This window comes from Aquarana catesbeiana, linkage group LG01 (genome assembly GCF_042186555.1).
Source record: "Aquarana catesbeiana isolate 2022-GZ linkage group LG01, ASM4218655v1, whole genome shotgun sequence".
NCBI lineage: Eukaryota > Metazoa > Chordata > Amphibia > Anura > Ranidae > Aquarana > Aquarana catesbeiana.
The window spans coordinates 122,072,850-122,092,907 of record NC_133324.1 but is presented as its reverse complement, the minus strand read 5'-3'; the positions used below and the strand labels follow the sequence as shown (position 1 = coordinate 122,092,907).

Genomic DNA, 20,058 nt, shown 5'->3' with positions numbered 1-20,058 from the left:
TGAGGTATGTACCAGAGCTCCAGTTTGGTTTCTTTAAGGAAAAAAAGCATGGAACTTATGAAAAGTTTTTAGTAAATGTGAATGTGTTTAACCTTAGAAGTTAATCACGGGTTATTTGTTAAAGGAAACAAGAAATCTGATTTGTCGCTATCAATGACACTTCTACTTGTGAGCCAGCATAGCAACAGACAAGCACTCATATTGTTGTGACTGCTCTACACTGAAGTTCACGAAGTAGGGGCTTGCTGCACAATATAAAGCTCTATGTCATTTAGATAAAAAAAAGGGAGAATGTCCCATTAATTGCATAAAATTCTCCTAGTGTTCTTAAGAGAGAAGTTCAGTAAGGATAATCTGAGTACTTCTATCATTTCTATATTTTAAATGTGGCCATCAGAGGTTCAAAGTGTTCATTTTGTCAACCATTGTTGCTTTTTGGTCAGGTCACACAGATATCATTGTCTAATATGAACCTGATCACACAGCAGGGTTGTTTTAGTCAACTATAGTTCATCTCTTCATTTTTAAGTAGAGCTTGTCAGGATTCAAATGGTTTCAAGGTGCTTGTTTAGAAACTGTCATTTGCCTTCTTTCAGTGCTTGGTGATTTAATGGTCTAGAACACACGCATGCGCATAACAGGGGTTAGGGCACCTGGTATGTGCTGTGTTTTCCTTACAGCTTACCTATCCTTGCATATGATGACTGAATTTGTTTTCTGCCTATAAGTTGAACATTTGTTCCATAGCATAGTGAACTAATGAGGGTTTTTATTTTTTTTGCACCCATTGCAGATATTTCCCTTCACTTCCTGCCACAAAAAAAAAAAAAAAACCCTCTTTAAGCTGAACTCTGGGAATATGAACAACTACCCTTGAACTGGGTTTGTATTTGCCTAGTGTATCAGTAAAAATCTGTTAACTTATTCCTGCCCCAGCAGTCGGCGATCACCTCACTTGTGGACAGACCCTCGCCGCTTTCACTTAGGCCCCTTTCACACGGGGGGCGGAAGGTGCGTTGGCGGTAAAGCGCCGCTAACAATAGTTATTGTTAGCGGCGCTTTACTGTAGTTTTAGCGGTGGTATTCGGCCGCTATCGGGGCGGTTTTACCCCCTGCTAGCGGCCGATAAAGGGTTAAAAACCACCGCAAAGTGCCTCTGCAGAGGCGCTTTGCCAGTGGTATAGCCGCGGTGCCCCATTGATTTCAAGGTATAACCCCGCTCCTTCACCACTCCAAAAATGCTGCTAGCAGGACTTTTTTCAGCATCCTGCTAGCGCACCGCTCCAGTGTGAAAACCCCGAGGCTTTCACACTGGAGACTCAGCAGCGACTGTTTCAGGTCGGTTTGTAGGCGCTATTTTTTAGCGCAATATCACCTGCAAAACGACCCAGTGTGAGAGGGGTCTTACAGTGCAGGACTGATCGTCTTTGGTGGCCTGAGCACTGAAGACATTGTCCCCAGAACAGGTATTGTCATTGGAGGATATCGCCTCCTGTTCTGGTGACAACTGTAAAAGTTAGGAATTTCCTCACTTTCTGTCACAATGTCAATGGTAACCAGGACAAATTGAGAGGGTGAATCTTCCCAGTGGGGACAAAGACATAATTTGGCCTGTATGGTGTTAAATGAATGGCAAACCTTAGAATGACAAAATATCAATTGGATAGTTTGGAATATTACATTTTTAAATGTATACTCTCCTATAGGTGATATACTCTCCTCTCCTTGCTCGTGTCTGCTACTTTCAATTCATTCCAGTGTTGGAGCCTCCATCAGTGTCTTATGCATTCAAAGCTTCCATTAGTGACCATCGTTTGGCCCCGTCAGTGCTGTGACCTGAAAGTGTTGAATGCTAAAAACCCTGTCAGAGGCTGGAGTATGGGAAAGGAGAGAAATAAGGAGACATGGGAAACTGAAGATGTGACTATAGACAGGGTCACTTTATTCAAAATGCAGAGATTATTCAATGCTGCCCTTCAGTGATGTTTTCTGCTCATATACAAGCCTCATATTCCTTCCTCTTTCATCTATATTGTATGTTGGTTGGGGGAGCGAGTAAAATAAAGTGGTCCAAAACCCGAGAACCACGCAAGACATACACATCTATTCAATGAGCGCTTGCATATTGGGGTCACCACCTATATATCTTTATACTCTATACCAGAAATATTGAGAATAATTAAGGGTTTAACATGTAGCCTCACAGGGTGACACTGTGGATACACAAGTAATAGTGTGCCAACCTCCCAACAATGGATATATAAAGACTAGAAGCTAGAAAATTGGACTTTAAAGACACTCGATAGACCGTATAAAAGTAATTTAGGGTTTTTTTTATTATTTGTAGAAACCTATTAAAAAAATAATTTTTACACATAGATATATATAAAATTCATGAAATTGGTATTATATGACCCACACAACTTCTGACAACACTTCCAAAATTACAATGATACACCCAATGATACAATGATTGAAGTTCCGATATTCGCTCTACATGTGGCGCGTTCGGATACGCTTCTTGAGGAGCACAATGATCTATTAAACATATATGAAAAACATGGAATAAGTAAACAATTTTTTTACATAACATAGAAAGCTTAGTATTAAAAAAAAAAAAAAAAAGTACAAAAATGCTCTGATGAGGTCAATGGGCTACAAACAACCCCCCCGAGGGAAAGGGCCACCTGGAGGCAAGAAGCAAAGCCCCTTGGTTGGGACGCATATATATAGGTATAGTATACAGATAATCGGCACAAAAGATGTGGAAGCTGTTTCTAAAGTGACCTGATGTCTCTTTTCTGCATATATATATCAAGATGTAAGCTTAGTGATAATCACAGATAAAGTACTTAGTGTAAACAAAATTGATGCTGGACTACTAGGAAGGTAAATAGGAAACCAACCCAGGATGTAGGGTCTATAAATACAAAAGAAAAAGTGCAAGACTATAGATTGAATCAGACACCACTGATTAATATGTCTCTTCAATCTATAGTCTTGCACTTTTTTCTTTACTTTTTTTTTTTTTTGTGCCGATTATCTGTATACTATACCCATATATATGCATCCCAACCGAGGGGCTTTGCTTCTTGCTGCCCATTGACCCTATCGGAGCATTTTTGTACTTGTTTTTGAATACTAAGCTTTCTATGTTATGTAAAAAAATTCCATGTTTTTCATATATGTTTAATAGATCTTTGTGCTCTTGAAGAAGCGTATCTCTACGCACAACATGTAGAGCGAATATCTTGTATTTGGATTCACATTCTGACTCTAACTATTCCATAACTACATCCCTATTTGATTACGACTATTGGAACTTCAATCATTGTATCATTGGGTGTATCATTGTAATTGTTTATTTTGGAAGTGTTGTCAGAAGTTATGTGTGAGTCATATAATACCAATTTCATGAATTTTATATAAATATCTATGTGTAAAAATTCTTTTTTATTAGGTTTCTACTAATAATAAAAAAAAACCCTAATTATTTTTATATGTTCTATCCGTGTGCCTTTAAAGTCCAATTTTCTAGCTTCTAGTCTTTCTATATCCTTTACCAGAAATAGTTTTGGTAGATGGGAGAAATGAGTGCCAAGCACCCCACGATGCAGATATGGTTGAAGTTTAAAGTTCCTCTATGCCAGGTCATTTATATAGCTGCAACCCATTGTGATAGTCCCAGTTTAGTGGTGACCTATTTTCCACCTTCAGTAATGATAATGGAAGAGGAAGTTCTCGTCTTCCTCTGATAGTGGTCTTGAGTCTCCCACTTCCTATCCGCATTGCTGAGGGGCCTGTCACTGAAGTAAACTCTGGTTTCTGGTCTTTGATTTCTCGCTCTTTCCTGGCTCATTAGTCCCAAGGGCTGGCTTTAACAATGGTTAAATAGTTCTTAACGTGCAGTCTCCAAGCTTGTTGAAAATATTAATGTCAAGGTGACCTTGTGTCTAAAAACTCACTAGCGCTAAAATTTTATTTTTATTTTTTTTAATAATCAAGAAATGAATTAAAGTCAGGTGAAACCATGGGGACGTATAGGCTCTCTCATGGTCTTTATCCTTTTAGCTCAGCTCAATTAAATCTGAAATTACTGTATATTTCAGTTTTTGAAAAATGCTCACAAATTGAATCAACCACCATCTTCTTATATCCCAAGTTTTATCTGTGATACCTTTCCCCTTAAATTCCTGTGGTCAGCGGAGCAAGAAGGGGAGGACCCAGATGGCAATATAAGCACTGGGGAGGATTGGAACCTCTGGCAGGTTTCTTTTGCAGTGTTTGCCCCTGCTGAGGACATATCTGCCACTTCCTGTATGGGCACTGACAGGCAGTCATGGGAAATTAACAATAGACACATGATAGGGGTTCTAACATTCCCCACCTCTATCCACAGCTAACAAAGCTTTATAGCTTTTACTTAGAAAGGCTTGGCAACTCTACCTGCTTAGTGCATGGGTAAGCTGAGCTTCCTGTCCTAGCAGTAGTTCCCTGCAATTGTACTTTGCTGTCCTCTTCCGTAGTGCAAATCTGTCATTCTCTTTAGGCTGATTGGTGGCAGTAGACTATAGTTGGCCAAAGATTAATCAAATTTCAAAAATTCTTAAGAAAAGTTTTAGGAAAATTTGTGTGAATATTCTCAGAACATGTGTTTGCTGTAGGAAAGATTTAATTTGCTTTTAGCATTTGATTTTGGAATGAATGGACTTTACCGAATGAAAACCGCATACACTGTAAAAAACATTTCCCATCCTGCTCCATCGAATTTGCTCGTCACTGCAGTTGAAATGAACATTGGTTTGGCCCACTAACAATTAGAAAATGAACAAACTTTCCTAGATCCTTTTTTTTTCCCAAAGAATTTTTGTTCAAAATCCTACCCATCTGTGGCCAGCTTATGGCTTGTCCTATAATCTCTTTTTACTGATGAAAGCTGACATCTGAATGGGACTAGAAACGCATTAATTAATGAAAAGCTCAAGACAAACCTAGGCAGATGCACCAAATTCCTAAACATATGGCAGCCATGGCTTGGCTATAGCCATCCGCAGGACCAAATCTGAGAATTCTTAATGAAGCAGTATAAAGTCTCCCTAATATCCACTCTATGTAGGGGAAGTGTTTTCTCCTCTTTCTCTCCTTACTACCTCCTCTTCTCTTTAGCCTTAATTTCTTAATAGATATAAAAGGGTCACCTTTTACACTTTTCCACCCAATATGCTTTTTCACTTTTGCAGGCACATTTGCACGTTTATCAGGTAATCCAAATTCTATTGTTCAGATTTTGGTGGATATTGAACAGTTAAACCACCTGATATATTTTTGTTCTTCTCATAAACTGTATTGGTCTGATCTCCGCACTTTAAATCTTGGCTCTGCATACCCAAGGTGGCCATTTTAAAGGAATTCCCACTCTTCCTTTTGGATTTTTGGAATCAATTTATATTATGGAGCGGGTAATAGAAAACAATGGAACTTGCAAAGAGGGACAGATGCACCCAAAACTGCCCAGATGGACTAGACAAGATTTAGGGACTATGGGTGGTAGATTCCTGCTGCTGGAGTATTCAAGACATGCAAGAAGCTAGGGGCTGACTAAACCTGACAGGCTCACTGATATCTAACATATCACTTTTGGCTGGACTGACCCTTTAATAGATGTTGTGAACAATGTATATTTGGAAGCTGACTTACTACCTATTTAAAGCTGAACTCAAAATTTGAAGCATCCATGTTCTAATTGTTTTATCTCCTAAGAGCCCTTGCACACTGGGGCGGGGGGCGGCGTCGGCGGTAAAACGCCGCTATTATTAGCGGCGTTTTACCGTCGGTATGCGGCCGCTAGCGGGACGGTTTTACCCCCCGCTAGCGGCCGAGAAAGGGTTAAATACCACCGCAAAGCGCCTCTGCAGAGGCGCTTTGCCGGCGGTATAGCCGCGCCGTCCCATTGATTTCAATGGGCAGGAGCGGTATACACACCGCTCCTTCACCGCTCCGAAGATGCTGCTGGCAGGACTTTTTTTACCGTCCTGCCAGCGCATCGCTCCAGTGTGCAAGCCCTCGGGGCTTGCACACTGGAATGAAAGCAGCGGCACTTTCGGGGCGGTTTGCAGGCGCTATTATTAGCGCAATAGCACCTGCAAACCGCCCCAGTGTGCAAGGGCTCTAAATGATTGATAATTCTGTCCAGCTACTTGTATGACTCATGAGCAGCACATTTTTTTTTTTTTTCGTTTTTTTATTGAACTTCATAAATTTCATATGTCCTTGCTTGCTTTAAAAAAAAAAAAAACTCTTGTAAGTGCTGATTCATGAAATGTTTGTGTGCTACGTGACTATTTTAAATATCAGAAGAATCTCATTGTGTTGTAAAATTGTCCAGCATGAAAGTTTTTTGTTTTTTTTTGTTAATGAATATTGTTTGTTTTTGTTCTTTTGCAGGGATACAGGAGTTTCCAGAAAACATCAAGAACTGTAAAGTTTTGACAATCGTCGAAGCAAGCGTCAATCCAATTTCTAAGTAAGTTCAATTGGGCCTTAAAGAGTTTGTAAACAATGAGAAAAAAAAAAAAACTACAAAACAAAAAGGCATAATGAGCTAGTAGGCATCGCCTTCTATGAAACACTGAAGAGGGAATGCTGCATGGTATAAGTGCGATTTTTGATATTGCAAGGTGATAGTTATTCAGGTAGAAAACCTCTATCTGCAGCTATGTTCCACCAATTGTTTTTTTTGTACTTGGTAGTGCTTGCCTCATACAATTTAAGGCCAGCTATAGGCGGAGCTGGCAGGAAAGAAAATCGCTCCATTCCCCCATCAACACAGACAATGTTGACAGCGGAATCCCTCCCGCAGGGCTATTGTGCTGATTATTGATAGGGGCTATAACAGCTGCTAGCAATCATTGCATGTAAAATCCGGCAGGCTGGTTGTACCAAAATTAATCAATCAACTTGGGTGCATTCTGCCTGCTCATACATGGTTAGATTCTTGGCCATTTCCTGCTAAACTGGCCGAGATTCGAACCGTCTATGGCCAGCTTAAAGCTGAAGGTGTGTGTGTGTACAGTATCTCACAAAAGTGAGTACACCCCTCACATTTTTGTAAATATTTTATTATATCTTTTCATGTGACAACACTGAAGAAATGACACTTTGCTACAATGTAAAGTAGTGAGTGTACAGCTTGTATAACAGTGTAAATTTTCTGTCCCCTCAAAATAACTCCACACACAGCCATTAATGTCTAAACCACTGGCAACAAAAGCGAGTACACCCCTAAGTGAAAATGTCAAAATTGGGCCCAATTAGCCATTTTCTCTCCCCGGTGTCATGTGACTCATTAGTCTTACAAGGTCTCAGGTGTGAATGGGGAGCAGGTGTGTTAAATTTGGTGTTATCGGTCTCACTCTCTCATACTGGTCACTGGAAGTTCAACATGGCACCTCATGACAAAGAACTGTCTGAGGCTCTGAAAAAATTATTTGTTGCTCTACATAAAGATGGCCTAGGCTATAAGAAGATTGCCAACACCCTGAAACTGAGCTGCAGCATGGTGGCCAAGACCATACAGCGGTTTAATATGACAGGTTCCACTCAGAACAGGCTTCACCATGGTTGACCAAAGAAGTTGAGTGCACGTGCTTAGCATCATATCCAGAGGTTGTCTTTGGGAAATAGACGTATGAGTGCTGCCAGCTTTGCTGCAGACATCGAAGGGGTGGGGGTCAGCCTGTTAGTGCTCCATACGCAACCATATGCAGCACACTGCATCAAATTGGTCTGCATGGCTGTCGTCCCAGAAGGAAGTCTCTTCTAAAGATGATGCACAAGAAGCCAGTTTGCTGAAGACAAGCAGACTAAGGACATGGATTACTGGAACAATGTCCTGTGGTCTGATCAGACCAAGATAAACTTATTTGGTTCAGATGGTGTCAAGTGTGTGTGGCGGAAACCAGGTGAGGAATACAAAGACAAGTGTGTCTTGCCTACAGTCAAGCATGGTGGTGGGAGTGTCATGGTCTGGGGCTGCCTGAGTGCTGTTTGCACTGGGGAGCTACAGTTCATTGAGGGAACCATGAATGCCAAGATGTACTGTGACATACTGAAGCAGAGCATGATCCCCTCCCTTTGGAAACTGGGCCGTAGGGCAGTATTCCAACATAACGACCCCAAACACACCTCCAAGACAACCACTGCTTTGCTAAAGCTGAGGGTAAAATTGAAGGACTGGCCAAGCATGTCTCCAGACCTAAACCCTATTGATCATCTTTGGGGCATCCTCAAAGAGAAGGTGGGGGAGCGCAAGGTCTCTAACATCCACCAGCTCTGTGATGTCGTCATGGAGGAGTGGAAGAGGACTCCAGTGGCACCCTGTGAAGCTCTGGTGAACTCCATGCAGTGCTGGAAAATAATGGTGGCCACGCAAAATATGTAAACTTTTGGCCCAATTTGGACATTTTCACTTAGGGGTGTACTCACTTTTGTTGCCAGCGGTTTAGAAATTAATGGCTGTGTGTTGAGTTATTTTGAGGGGACAGCAAATTTACACTGTTATACAAGCTGTACAATCACTACTTTATATTGTAGCAAAGTGTCATTTCTTCAATGTTGTCACATGAAAAGATATAATAAAATATTTACAAAAATGTGAGGGGTGTACAAACTTTTGTGAGATACTGTGTGTGTGTGTGTGTATATATATATATATATATATATATAGATATATATATATATATATATATATATATATATATATATATATATCTATATATATATATATATATATATATATCTATATATATATATATATATATATAGATATATATATATATGTGTATATATATGTGTGTGTGTGTGTGTTTGCACCACTCATCTGTCCACTTTGTCCTCCTTCCCCATTTATAAAACTGGTACCATTACTCTTACAGAACACATCATGTTCTGTAAATGTAGGAGTAGCAGATGAATGACAGGATGCCCACCGCCCATTCACAGAATGTGATGCGTTGTGGCAGTATAGTAATATGAGCAATATGAATGGTAGAGAGGGCAGAAGGGGGCGGGCGAGCGAGCAGCTCAACTCTTCTCAGTAGCAGCTGCTGTTAATGCTCACAGGGCCAGAAGATATACGCCCAGGACAGTCTGTGATGGTCACTTTGCATGGATGGTTTTTACTGGAAGCAGACACCTGGAGGTAAAGATATAGACACCATTTACACATAAATAATATGTTTGGCAATGTATCCAAAAAATCTATCTATCTATCTATCTATCTATCTATCTATCTATCTATCTATCTATCTATCTATCTATCTATCTATCTATCTATCTAGACAGATAGATCGATATATCCCTAAATTGTAGCTTTCATTTTATAATTTGATTATTTCAATGTGGCTTTACTTGCTTTGGTGTAAGGTAAGCATAAGCAGTATTTAGGCTAGCAACATTAGCAGCAAACATTGTAATCAAGAGCTGTAGGAGGATGTCAATGAGAGGTCTTGTAACATGATATGAGATGATATAAGAATAAATGATTGCTACAATTAGTGTAGTAAAACACACTTGTACAGCCTTCCCATGGCTTTTCGCTGTGCAGTTCTAATGCTATTTTCCTTTTTAACAACAAATGGATTATAAAGTAATTTGTGGAATATGCTATCCTGCTATACAATGAAGTGCTTTGAATAGGTCACATGGTCTCCATGATTAACTGTAAAGAAACAGCAAGAATTCAACAGTAAATCAAAGATCTGTATTTCTCAAATAGGCTTTGCTAATTGCCATTGGTTTATAATGTCCTCTAAATCACCATTAATGTCAGCTCAGCATTACATGATGCATTAACCAATACAGCTTACGTGATGAAGTAGGCCAGACTAAGCCAGTGAATGTATTAGCATTGCAGTTTCCATATGTGAACAATTACAGTATATAACTGACATAAAATATATTTCTGCATTAAGCTCTGTAAAGTTTCCTTAAGATTTGGTCAAACTTCTTGGGCAGATATTGTAAGAATGGCCATAGACATTACAATCCAATTGTACAATGTCTGTACAATCTCCTTTAAATTTACTAAACCTGAATAATGTGGGGACAAACCTAAACAGTCAATTTAATTTGTAACCAATTGTGCAGGGACTTTACATAGATCTAAAGGAGATTGTACAATCAGATTATATAGTGTATGGTCATCTTTAGATTGACTTTGCTAACCCTTCTGCTTACATCGATCAGCCATACCATTATGACCACAGGTAAAGTGAATAACTGATTATCTTGTTATAACGGCACCTGAAAATGGGTGTGATATACTGGGCGGCAAGTGAACATGTTGTCCCTGAAGTTGAGTTGAAAGCAGAAAAAAAATGGGAAAGTGGTAAGGATTTAAGCGAGTTGGACAAGGGCTAAATTGTAATGGCTAGACAACTAGATCAAAGCAACTCCAAAACTGTAGCTCTTGTGGGTTGTTCCTAGTTTGCAGTGGTCAGGACCTACCAAAAGTAGCCCAAGGAAGGAAAACGGGCAAACCAGCAACCACGTTGGTTCGTGTAGTCTGCTACAGTAGTTCAAATTGCTGGTTCTCATTGAAAGATGTCAGAACACACAGTGCATTGCAGTTTGTTGTGTTTGGTGCTGTGTAGCCACAGACTGGTCAGGGTGCCCATGCTGACCTGTGTCTACAACCAAAAATGCCTACAATGGGCGTGTGAGAATCAGAGCTGAACCACAGACCAATGGAAGAAGGTGGCCTGATCTGATGAATCACGTTTTCTTTTACATTATGTGGATGGCCAGGTGGTTGTACGTTGCTTACCTGGGGAAGAGATGGCAGCAGGATGCACTATGAGAAGAAGGCAAGCCAGTGGAAGCAGTGTGATGCTTTGGACAACGTTCTGCTGGAAATTAAAGTTATGAAAATTCTCGTATGACAGAATATACCTTTGGAAGTGATGTAATGTGTTTTATTATTTTTCCAAGCACAGTCTTGCGTTTTTTTTTTCCGGACGCATACTGTACTGATTAAACGAAAATTGTACATTCTGGTATCGTACGAGAAATGTTTTTGTGTTTGTCCCTTCGGATAATTTCACATGAACTGTCGTAATCGGCTCTTGAAAGCTGTGTACCAACGATCAGATTATCATATTATCTCTTCGAATGCGTGATTTTTTTTTTTGTCTGGTTTTCTGATCATGTATACTAAGCATTAAAGTGGTTGTAAACCTGAAAAAAACAAACCCTGTAAGACAAAGGCATAATGGGCTAGTACTGTATGCATCGCATACTTATGAAATACTTACCTTAAATCGAAGCTGTTGCAGCAGCCCTGCACACCGCTGTGACCGGCGACATGTCTCCTGGAGTTATTTCCAGGTTCGCGGGCTCCAGCACTGTGAATGTCTGGAGCCACAATGACGTCACTCCTTTGCATGTGCGCGGGAGCCGCCGGTCACGGCGCGGCTGCTGAAGAAACGGCATGAGCGAGCCATTTCTTCAGTGCTCATGCGCCAGTGTATATGGTAAATGTCTCCTACACCGTGCAGGTTTAGGAGATATTTACAGTGCCTATAGGTATGCCTTATAGGCTTACTTCTAGGTACAAGTGGTGTAACTAGGTTTACAACCAATTCAAGAGCATAAACTGTATCTTAAATTTTAGAGCAGACATGTCACACTCTGATACAACAGTGGCCTGAGTGGATTTAAGCCTCCAGACCCGGGGATCTACTAAAACTGGATAGTATAAAATCTGGTGCCGCTCTGTATAGAAACCAATAAGCTTCCAGGTTTTATTACCCAAGCTTAATAGGACAAGCTGAAGTTAGAAACTGATTGGCTACTATGCACCAGGGGGGCACGGGGAGCCGTTTCTGCCAGGAGTATATAGTGATTTTTGCTTTGGCCGCTGGTAATAATCGCATGCTAAAAAAAGAACTCTGCAACCCCTGGTAAAAAACAATTGATTGGGGGTCAATAAGAATACTGTACCTTACCTTGGTGGCCAATGGGAAGATGGTGGTGGTCAGAACTGTCACCATTACAGACAGCTAAAAAGATCATTTGGGTCACGCCACTAACTCTGCCAAGTGGCATGGGCTCTGCAACTTTCGCTCTGCTGAGTGGCAGTGGCGCTGCAGCTTTGACTCCACCGAGTGGCGTTGGCACTTCAGCTTTGACTCTGCTGAGTGGCGTTGGCGCTTCAGCTTTGACTCCACCGAGTGGCGTTGGCGCTTCAGCTTTGACTCTGCTGAGTGGCGTTGGCGCTGCAGCTTTGACTCCACCGAGTGGCGTTGGCACTTCAGCTTTGACTCTGCTGAGTGGCGTTGGCGCTGCAGCTTTGACTCCACCGAGTGGCGTTGGCACTTCAGCTTTGACTCTGCTGAGTGGCGTTGGCGCTTCAGCTTTGACTCCACCGAGTGGCGTTGGCGCTGCAGCTTTGACTCCACCGAGTGGCGTTGGCACTTCAGCTTTGACTCTGCTGAGTGGCATTGGCGCTGCAGCTTTGACTCCACCGAGTGGCGCTGGCACTTCAGCTTTGACTCTGCTGAGTGGCGTTGGCGCTGCAGCTTTGATTGCTGAGTGGCGTTGGCGCTGCAACTTTGCAAGCACTATGAAATGGAATGTCAGTTTCACACTGCTCAAGGAACACCCCCCCAGCAACCTCCGGAGCAGCCCTGGTTTGAGAATGGCTACTCTAGTATCTAAGGCCAGGTTTATTCTTGGCACTGATCTGTAAACAGAGCTGAAATCATGTGGCTTATAATGAGCAAAGTTTATTATATGCTTGCATACTGTAGAACAGTGTCCTTTGGAAAATGACATGCTATGTTTTTTTTTTTTTTTTTATAATAAATGGAGCACAGCACGAGGGCTGTAATAATTGCCCTTTACAGAGATATTTACACTTCAATGTCCTTATGCTTAGCACTTCCATAATCCTTTATTCCCCAGTGCTACATCTCTTTTATTTTAAGTCTAGCCTTTCAGAAAGCACATTGATTAAACTGGTCTTTATGGACCAAAAAGTAATTTTCTGTGTTAATTATGCTGAGTCGCCTGATGTGACAGTTTTATATCCACAATTAATAATTCTGGCATAATCATTAGGGATCTGTGATCAGTTTTGTAGGGAATGCCAGCACATCTCATCAGCACCAAACTATTTCCTGTTTACCCATGGTTTGTATTTATTTTCTTTCTCTCCATAGACTTCCAGATGGGTTTTCACAGCTGTTAAACTTGACTCAGTTATACCTAAATGATGCTTTCCTTGACTTCTTGCCAGCTAATTTTGGCAGGTGAGTACAGAACCTTGTTCACTCTTTTTGCATTATCCTTAAGATAAGAATAAGGAATGAATTTTCGATATTCTGACTTGACAAGTTTACTAAATAGTTTAATATAAAAGGCCATTTATATACTGATGTGCTAACAAGGACACAGCTTGTCTATGCAGGATTTGTTTAGTTCGGTGGAAGGACAGTCTGGTGGTAAGCAACGGATTTATACTCAGAAATTTATTTCCAGCATTATAACTTCCCTAGTTGACACAAAATACCAACAGCGTCTCTTACCTTTATTCTGGCATTTATCCCCTGCTCCCAGCTGCTAGCTAAATTCCTATGGCTGCTGGTGTCTTTATCTTCTGAATGACCCTGAATTAAAGTGATTTTGTTATTACAGGGTTAAAATGAAAAAAAAAAAAAAAAGAATAAAAGAGGCTCCATACTTGCCATTCCAGGAGTCTGTGTGTTGAAACCCCGCTGTGATGCTGTTTTTTGGATGCTGCGTATATTTACCATTTTGGTGATATAAAATACCTGCCTGCCACAGGCTGTGGTTCTCTCTGCTGGCTTGTATGTCCACTATAGCATGTATGAACCAGTGGGAGGAACCACAGCTTGCAGCAGGGGAAGTAGGTGGTGCACTCACCGGAATGTTTAAAGGCTAAGTACGCAGAATCGATAAAAAAAATAATAAATGCACATTTTTGTCAGGTAAAAAAAAAAAAAAAAGTGCCATTATTATTATTACTATTACTTTATTCATTTTTTTAGGAGCCTGTAAAGCATTGCACCCCACGATCAGCAGAGCACGGGTGCAGTCCCAGGCTCCGGCAGTGTCTGTGTAGCTGTCTGCTCATCTTACAGGCAGGCAGTTACTGAATTACAGGAACACTTAATGAACCACGAGTGCTCCACCAGTGTCCTGGTAGTTTATTTAGAACTACAAGCCGTCAGCCACAAAGGCTGTATGCACAGAACTCTGTGAATGAATAGAGCGGACGTGTGAGTGGAGCCCCGCACAGCCACATTCTTTTCAAGTTGTGACAGCAAGTGCCCGCTGTCACAATTAAAAGAGGGATGGGGGCAAGGCTGAAGGAGTGGGGACATGTTACATGTTCCATCCTGAAAACGGGTGGGACATGTTCCATGTTACCAAAGGTGAACTTGTGCTTTAAATACGTGCAACAGCCAAGAAACCAGCACTGCAGCAGAGATTCTACACACGGGCTGCCAGAATGACAAGTAAGGAGCATCTTCTTTTACAAGCACTGACCTGATAAATCTTGTTGAAATGGTGAATTAAGTAGACTTGTGCTTGATATGCATATGTGTTCAGATAACACATTGGCTATTGTAAGACAAAAAATATGTAATAAAATCATTTATGTCCTAAAATGCAAAATCTTCAGATTTGGTCAGAAAGACCGTTTGTATGGATTACAATGTGTAGCATAATCTGATGTTGTGGTGTACAGCCTGAATGTTACACTGTGTTTTATGAAAAACATTGGGATAATTATATTATCTCCAGACCCTGGGGTGCTTAGAGATTACTGTGTGTACTGGATTTATAGATAAATAGCCTGTTAGGTTGAAACTGCTCAGCCAAATCTTGCTGGCTGCACAGAAATGTGAGCAGTGTATAGTCCTGCCTTCACGGCTTCATTTAACAAAAGTCAATTGTTGTGGGCATCTTTTAGTGTGGCAAAAACCAAAACATGCTGGAGAAATTCTTACAAAATCTGGTTGAAGTTGTCGAAATTGTTTGTTTTTCTTGAGTCATGTTGTATAAAAATATTTAATGTAATCTACTACATATGTATTATTATTGTATTATTATTATTGAAGTGCAAAAAGGCTTGACTTTTGTCCATTATTCTTGCCTGTCCGTGCCCATATTGTGGTTTGTATGCCCGCAGTCAGTATTTTGTGAGGTCTGACAGAGAGCACACACTATTAAACTCTACAGCTCTGCACTGCTGAACTCATGAGCCAGCTCGTAAACTTAGTGCCTTGGTTTCATTTACAGAACCCATGTGGGAAATCCCGTCAAAGTGGCTAGCACTATACAATTTTTAAAGGGTGGTATCTGAGGTCTCTGAGTTTTATGCATTTGGCCTCACATTGTTTTCAGATGCTTTTAAAGATCTCCATTTGGCTGCTTTTCGCATGGTGCAATTCTTGTGAGCTTTGTAAAAGAACTGTGCTACAGGCCTAAATCAATGGCCTAAAAGTCATTGTTCTTGTTCAGTCCGGAGCTCTTGTTTTATTCTAGAGCTAAATACTTGCTGGCCTTGTCCTGTTGAATAACAGTGTAATATAATAAGAGCGGGACCCTTCCCAGACAGGTCATGAAACATGCATACTCTTCCAGGACTTAATGTTCACAGCCCCGTTCCAGCGTATGCAATCAGAGGTGGAACTTTCATAACTGCTCATTTGTTCCTGATGTGCCTGATAACAGCCATCTGCTTGTAAAGAACTGTTTTTAGTTCAGTCCAAAAGAGATCTTGTGTGGCAGCAGACTTTTATTTATTACAGGTATCCGTATAGTGCTGTTAATTTACGCAGCTCTTTACACATATATTGTACACTCAGTCCCCGTCCTCAAGGTGCTTACAATCTAAAGTCCCTGACTCACATTCATACATAAACATACTAGGGCCAATTTAGACAGGAGCCAATTAACCCCAGTAGCCTGTCTTTGGAGTGTGGGAGGAAACTGGAGTACCCAGAGGAAACCCACACAGGGAAAGGGAGAACATGCAAACTCCAGGCAGGTAGTGTCATGGCTGGGACTTGAACCAACGACCCTAGTGCTGCCAGGCTGAAGTGTTAACCACTTAGCCACTGTACTGCCCACTTTTGTTATGATCACATCTCATGTATTGCTATGTAACTATGGAGAAGCAATGAATACGAACACTCTGAACATGCTGAGTGTTAACTATATAGCCAGAGATCTGTGCTTAACTCCTCAGTGTTGTGGTGTTCTCTCTGTTTACACAGCTATTTACACACATCAGAGTTCATATCTGGATAGCCTCAGGGCTGGCAGTGATGCAGTTTAGCAGTCTCCAGGGAGAGGAGGTGGACATTGGAGACAAAAATAAGTCGCACTCTGCAAAATTATTTATTTATTGCAGGTACTTAGGCTAAGTTCACACTTATGTGTTACAGGAGCGTGCACAACATCATGTGTATTCCCACAAAGCAGAAAAACATGCAGCTGGTTTGCAGACGTGCATTGAAATCAATAGGCTGTCCTAAACGTCGCGCACAATAAAATGAGCACTGTCCCACCCGCACAGGTGTGAACAGAGCCTAATATAGCACAGACAATTTATGCAACACTTTATATCAGGGATCTCAAACTGGCGGCCCTCCAGCTGTTGCGAAACTACAAGTCCCATCATTCCTCTGCCTGTGGGAGTCAGGCTTGTAACTCAGCCTTGCAATGCCTCATGGGTATTGTAGTTTTGCAACAGCTGGAGGGCCACCAGTTTGAGACCCCTGCTTTATATAATTTACATTCATATTAGTCCCTGCCCTCAAGGAGCTTACAATCTAAGGTCCCTATCTCACATGCTGACAAACATGTATATACAGTGAGGGAAAAAATATTTGATCCCCTGCTGATTTTTGTACATTTGCCCACTGACAAATAAATGATCAGTCTATAATTTTGATGGTAGGTTTATTTTAACAGTGAGAGACAGAATAACAAAAATATCCAGAAAAGCACATTCAAAAAAGTTATAAATTGATTTGCATTTTAATGAGTGAAATACATTTTGATCCCCTATCAATCAGCAAGATTTCTGGCTCCCAGGTGTCTACTATACAGGTAAAGAGCTGAGATTAGGAGCACGCTCTTAAAGGGAATGCTCCTAATCTCAGCTTGTTACCTGTATAAAAGACACCTGTCCACATAAGCATTCAATTGCATTCCAATCTCTCCACCATGGCCAAGACCAAAGAGCTGTCCAAGGATGTCAGGGACAAGATTGTAGACGTACACAAGGCTGGAATGGGCTACAAGACCATTGCCAAGCAGCTTGGTGAGAGGGTGACAACAGTTGGTACAGTTATTCGCAAATGGAAAAAACACGAAATAACTGTCAATCTCCCTCAGTCTGGGGCTCCATGAAAGATCTGACCTCATAGAGTTTCAGTGATCATGATAACGGTGAGGACTCAGCCCAGAATTACATGGGAGGATCTTGTCAATGAACTCAAGGCAGCTGGGACCATAGTCACCAAGAAAACAATTGGTAACACACTACGCCATGAAAGACTGAAATCCTGCAGTGCCCGCAAGGTCCCCCTACTTAAGAAAGCACATGTACAGGCCCTTCTGAAATTTGCTAATGAACATCTGATTCAGAGGAGAACTGGGTGAAAGTGTTATGGTTAGATAAGGCCAAAATCAAGCTCTTTGACATCAGCTCAACCATCCCCATCCCCACCATCAAACATGGACTTGGAAACATTATGCTTTGGGGGTGTTTTTCTGCTAAGGGGACAAGACAACTTCACCGCATCAAAGGGACAATGAACATGTACTGTCAAATCTTGGGTGGGAACCTCCTTCCCTCAGCCAGGACATTGAAAATGGGTCATGGATGGGTATTCCAGCATGACAATGACCCAAAGCACACGGCCAAGGCAACAAAGGAGTGGCTCAAGAAGAAGCACATTAAGGTCCTGGAGTGGCCTACCCAGTCTCTAGACCTTAATCCCATAGAAAATATGCGAAGGGAGCTGAAGGTTCGAGTTACCAAACATCAGCCTCGAAACCTTAATGACTTGGAGAGGATCTGCAAAGAGGAGTGGGACAAAATCCCTCCTGAGATGTGTGAAAACCTGGTGGCCAACTACAAAAAACGTCTGACCTCTGTGATTGCCAACAAGGGCTTTGCCACCAACTACTAAGTTCTGTTTTACGAAGGGGTCAAACACTTATTTCACTCATTAAAATGCAAATCAATTTATAACTTTTTTGAAATGCATTTTTCTGGATTTTTTTGTTGTTATTCTGTCTCTCACTGTTAAAATAAACCTACCATTAAAATTATAGACTGATCATTTCATTGTCAGTGGGCAAATGTACAAAATCAGCCGGGGATCAAATACTTTTTCTTTCTGTACTGTAGATACTGGAGCCAATTTAGACAGGAGCCAATTAACACTGCAATTTAAACCAGGGCCCCAGTATTGCAAGGCAGAAATATAATGAACCGTTCTAGAAAATGTATTTGCTAAAGTCTGTTTGTTCTTCGCTTATATTAGGAAAATTGTGTGAAACTGTAAAAAAATCTAATTCTGCTAGGCTCCTTTGTATTTGCTGTTTGAAAGATTTATTTTTTCCTTAAGATATTCTTTTGCCTAGTGAGATGCATAAATTGTCATAACATAACATAATTTTCTGACTTCATATATGAATGATTGCTGCAGGTTAACAAAACTTCAAATTCTGGAGCTTCGGGAAAACCAGTTGAAAATGTTACCAAAGTAAGTGTTTTTTTTATTTATGTATTTTTTTAAAATTAGTATAATGTTTAAATAATCTTCTGATCAAATCTGGGAATGCACGATTGAACCAAACTTACAGGTTGTATGGTAGACAATAGAAGCCTTCTAGAATGAGTGCATGTACATGGGCAGTATTGAAGTAGAGGCTGCTCCTGTAAAGGGAGTGTTTACTTTGTTCACAAAGTAAATTTGGTAATCAAGGTAACCTGTGTTCACTTTGAATACCCTATCATGTGCAGTCCTATTTTTTTCTTTTTTTTTCCTTGGGTTTTCCTTCATTTTCATTGAAAAAAATAAAAAAACACATTTCATCTGCTGCTCCAAGGCAACCAAAGTGTTTTCAGGCTTTTGTTAATGGACGCAGCGTAAGGTTAGCGGTGCCAGGTGGTTTTGCAGCGAGGTGAAGAGTGTGTCCTGGCTGTGGCTGTTGTTTGAATCATTAGGACACACCCTGCATTATGCTGCCAGAGCTGGGATAAGGGTGTTTATTGAACTGGCATTCCACATAATCGTACACTTGGATCTGTGCGCATTTCACTGCTCTGTTCATTCTGCATCTGACAATGTTTATCATCGGACCAGCTTAACAACAATCCTGTGTCTGTTCATGATGTTTTAACGGAGAAAAGATTCAGCTGGTTGCCAGAAAGAAAAGCAAAGTCCTAGCATTTTGTCAGCTGGGAGTCCTAGTTTAGGCCTTCGTCAGCCTGATTTCTGAGTTCTTGGTCAAGTTATATGCTGACTTTTTTGGAGAAAGGGATTTATTTACTATGGCAGTAGAGGCATTTTGAAAATTTATGTTCAGTTTACAGTCCTAGTATGTAAATTGAACCTTAGTTCACTTTAAATACCCAATCATGTGGGGGGTGGGGAGTATTTTTGCTAGCATGTGATTGAAGGGACCATAGCTTCATCCCATTTACTTAGTTCAGTGAACATTCAGTTTGCAAAGTCATTATTCCTTTTGGGGCACATTTAGGTCTCTTTCACACGCACAAACTCCAGCAGCGGATCCGCCTGCTCTGCGAGGAATATGTCCTGTGACAGGTCTGTCTGCTCCTCTTATGCAGAGCAGACACAGACACAGCCCACTCTTCTCTATAGGTGGCCGGATGTAAATGGACCACCTTTCTATTTATATCTGACTGTCATTCAATCCACCAGATAGATGGGGAACGGTTTCCCCAGCTGTCTGTTTTTCGTGGATAGAATCAGATGTCAGCAG

The 20,058-nt window shown here is 41.0% G+C and overlaps 1 protein-coding gene across 3 annotated transcripts in view; it reads left to right on the top strand.

Annotated features, from left to right (window-relative positions):
• The window catches only part of ERBIN (erbb2 interacting protein), a 341,118-nt gene that overhangs the window by 248,967 nt on the left and 72,093 nt on the right, over window positions 1-20,058 (top strand). For all 3 annotated transcript variants that reach the window (XM_073623490.1, XM_073623499.1, XM_073623482.1), the window contains 3 exons: window positions 6,445-6,523; window positions 13,221-13,310; window positions 18,756-18,812. In XM_073623490.1, coding sequence (XP_073479591.1) covers window positions 6,445-6,523; window positions 13,221-13,310; window positions 18,756-18,812 — 226 coding nt within the window. The remainder of the gene's footprint in view (window positions 1-6,444; window positions 6,524-13,220; window positions 13,311-18,755; window positions 18,813-20,058) is intronic.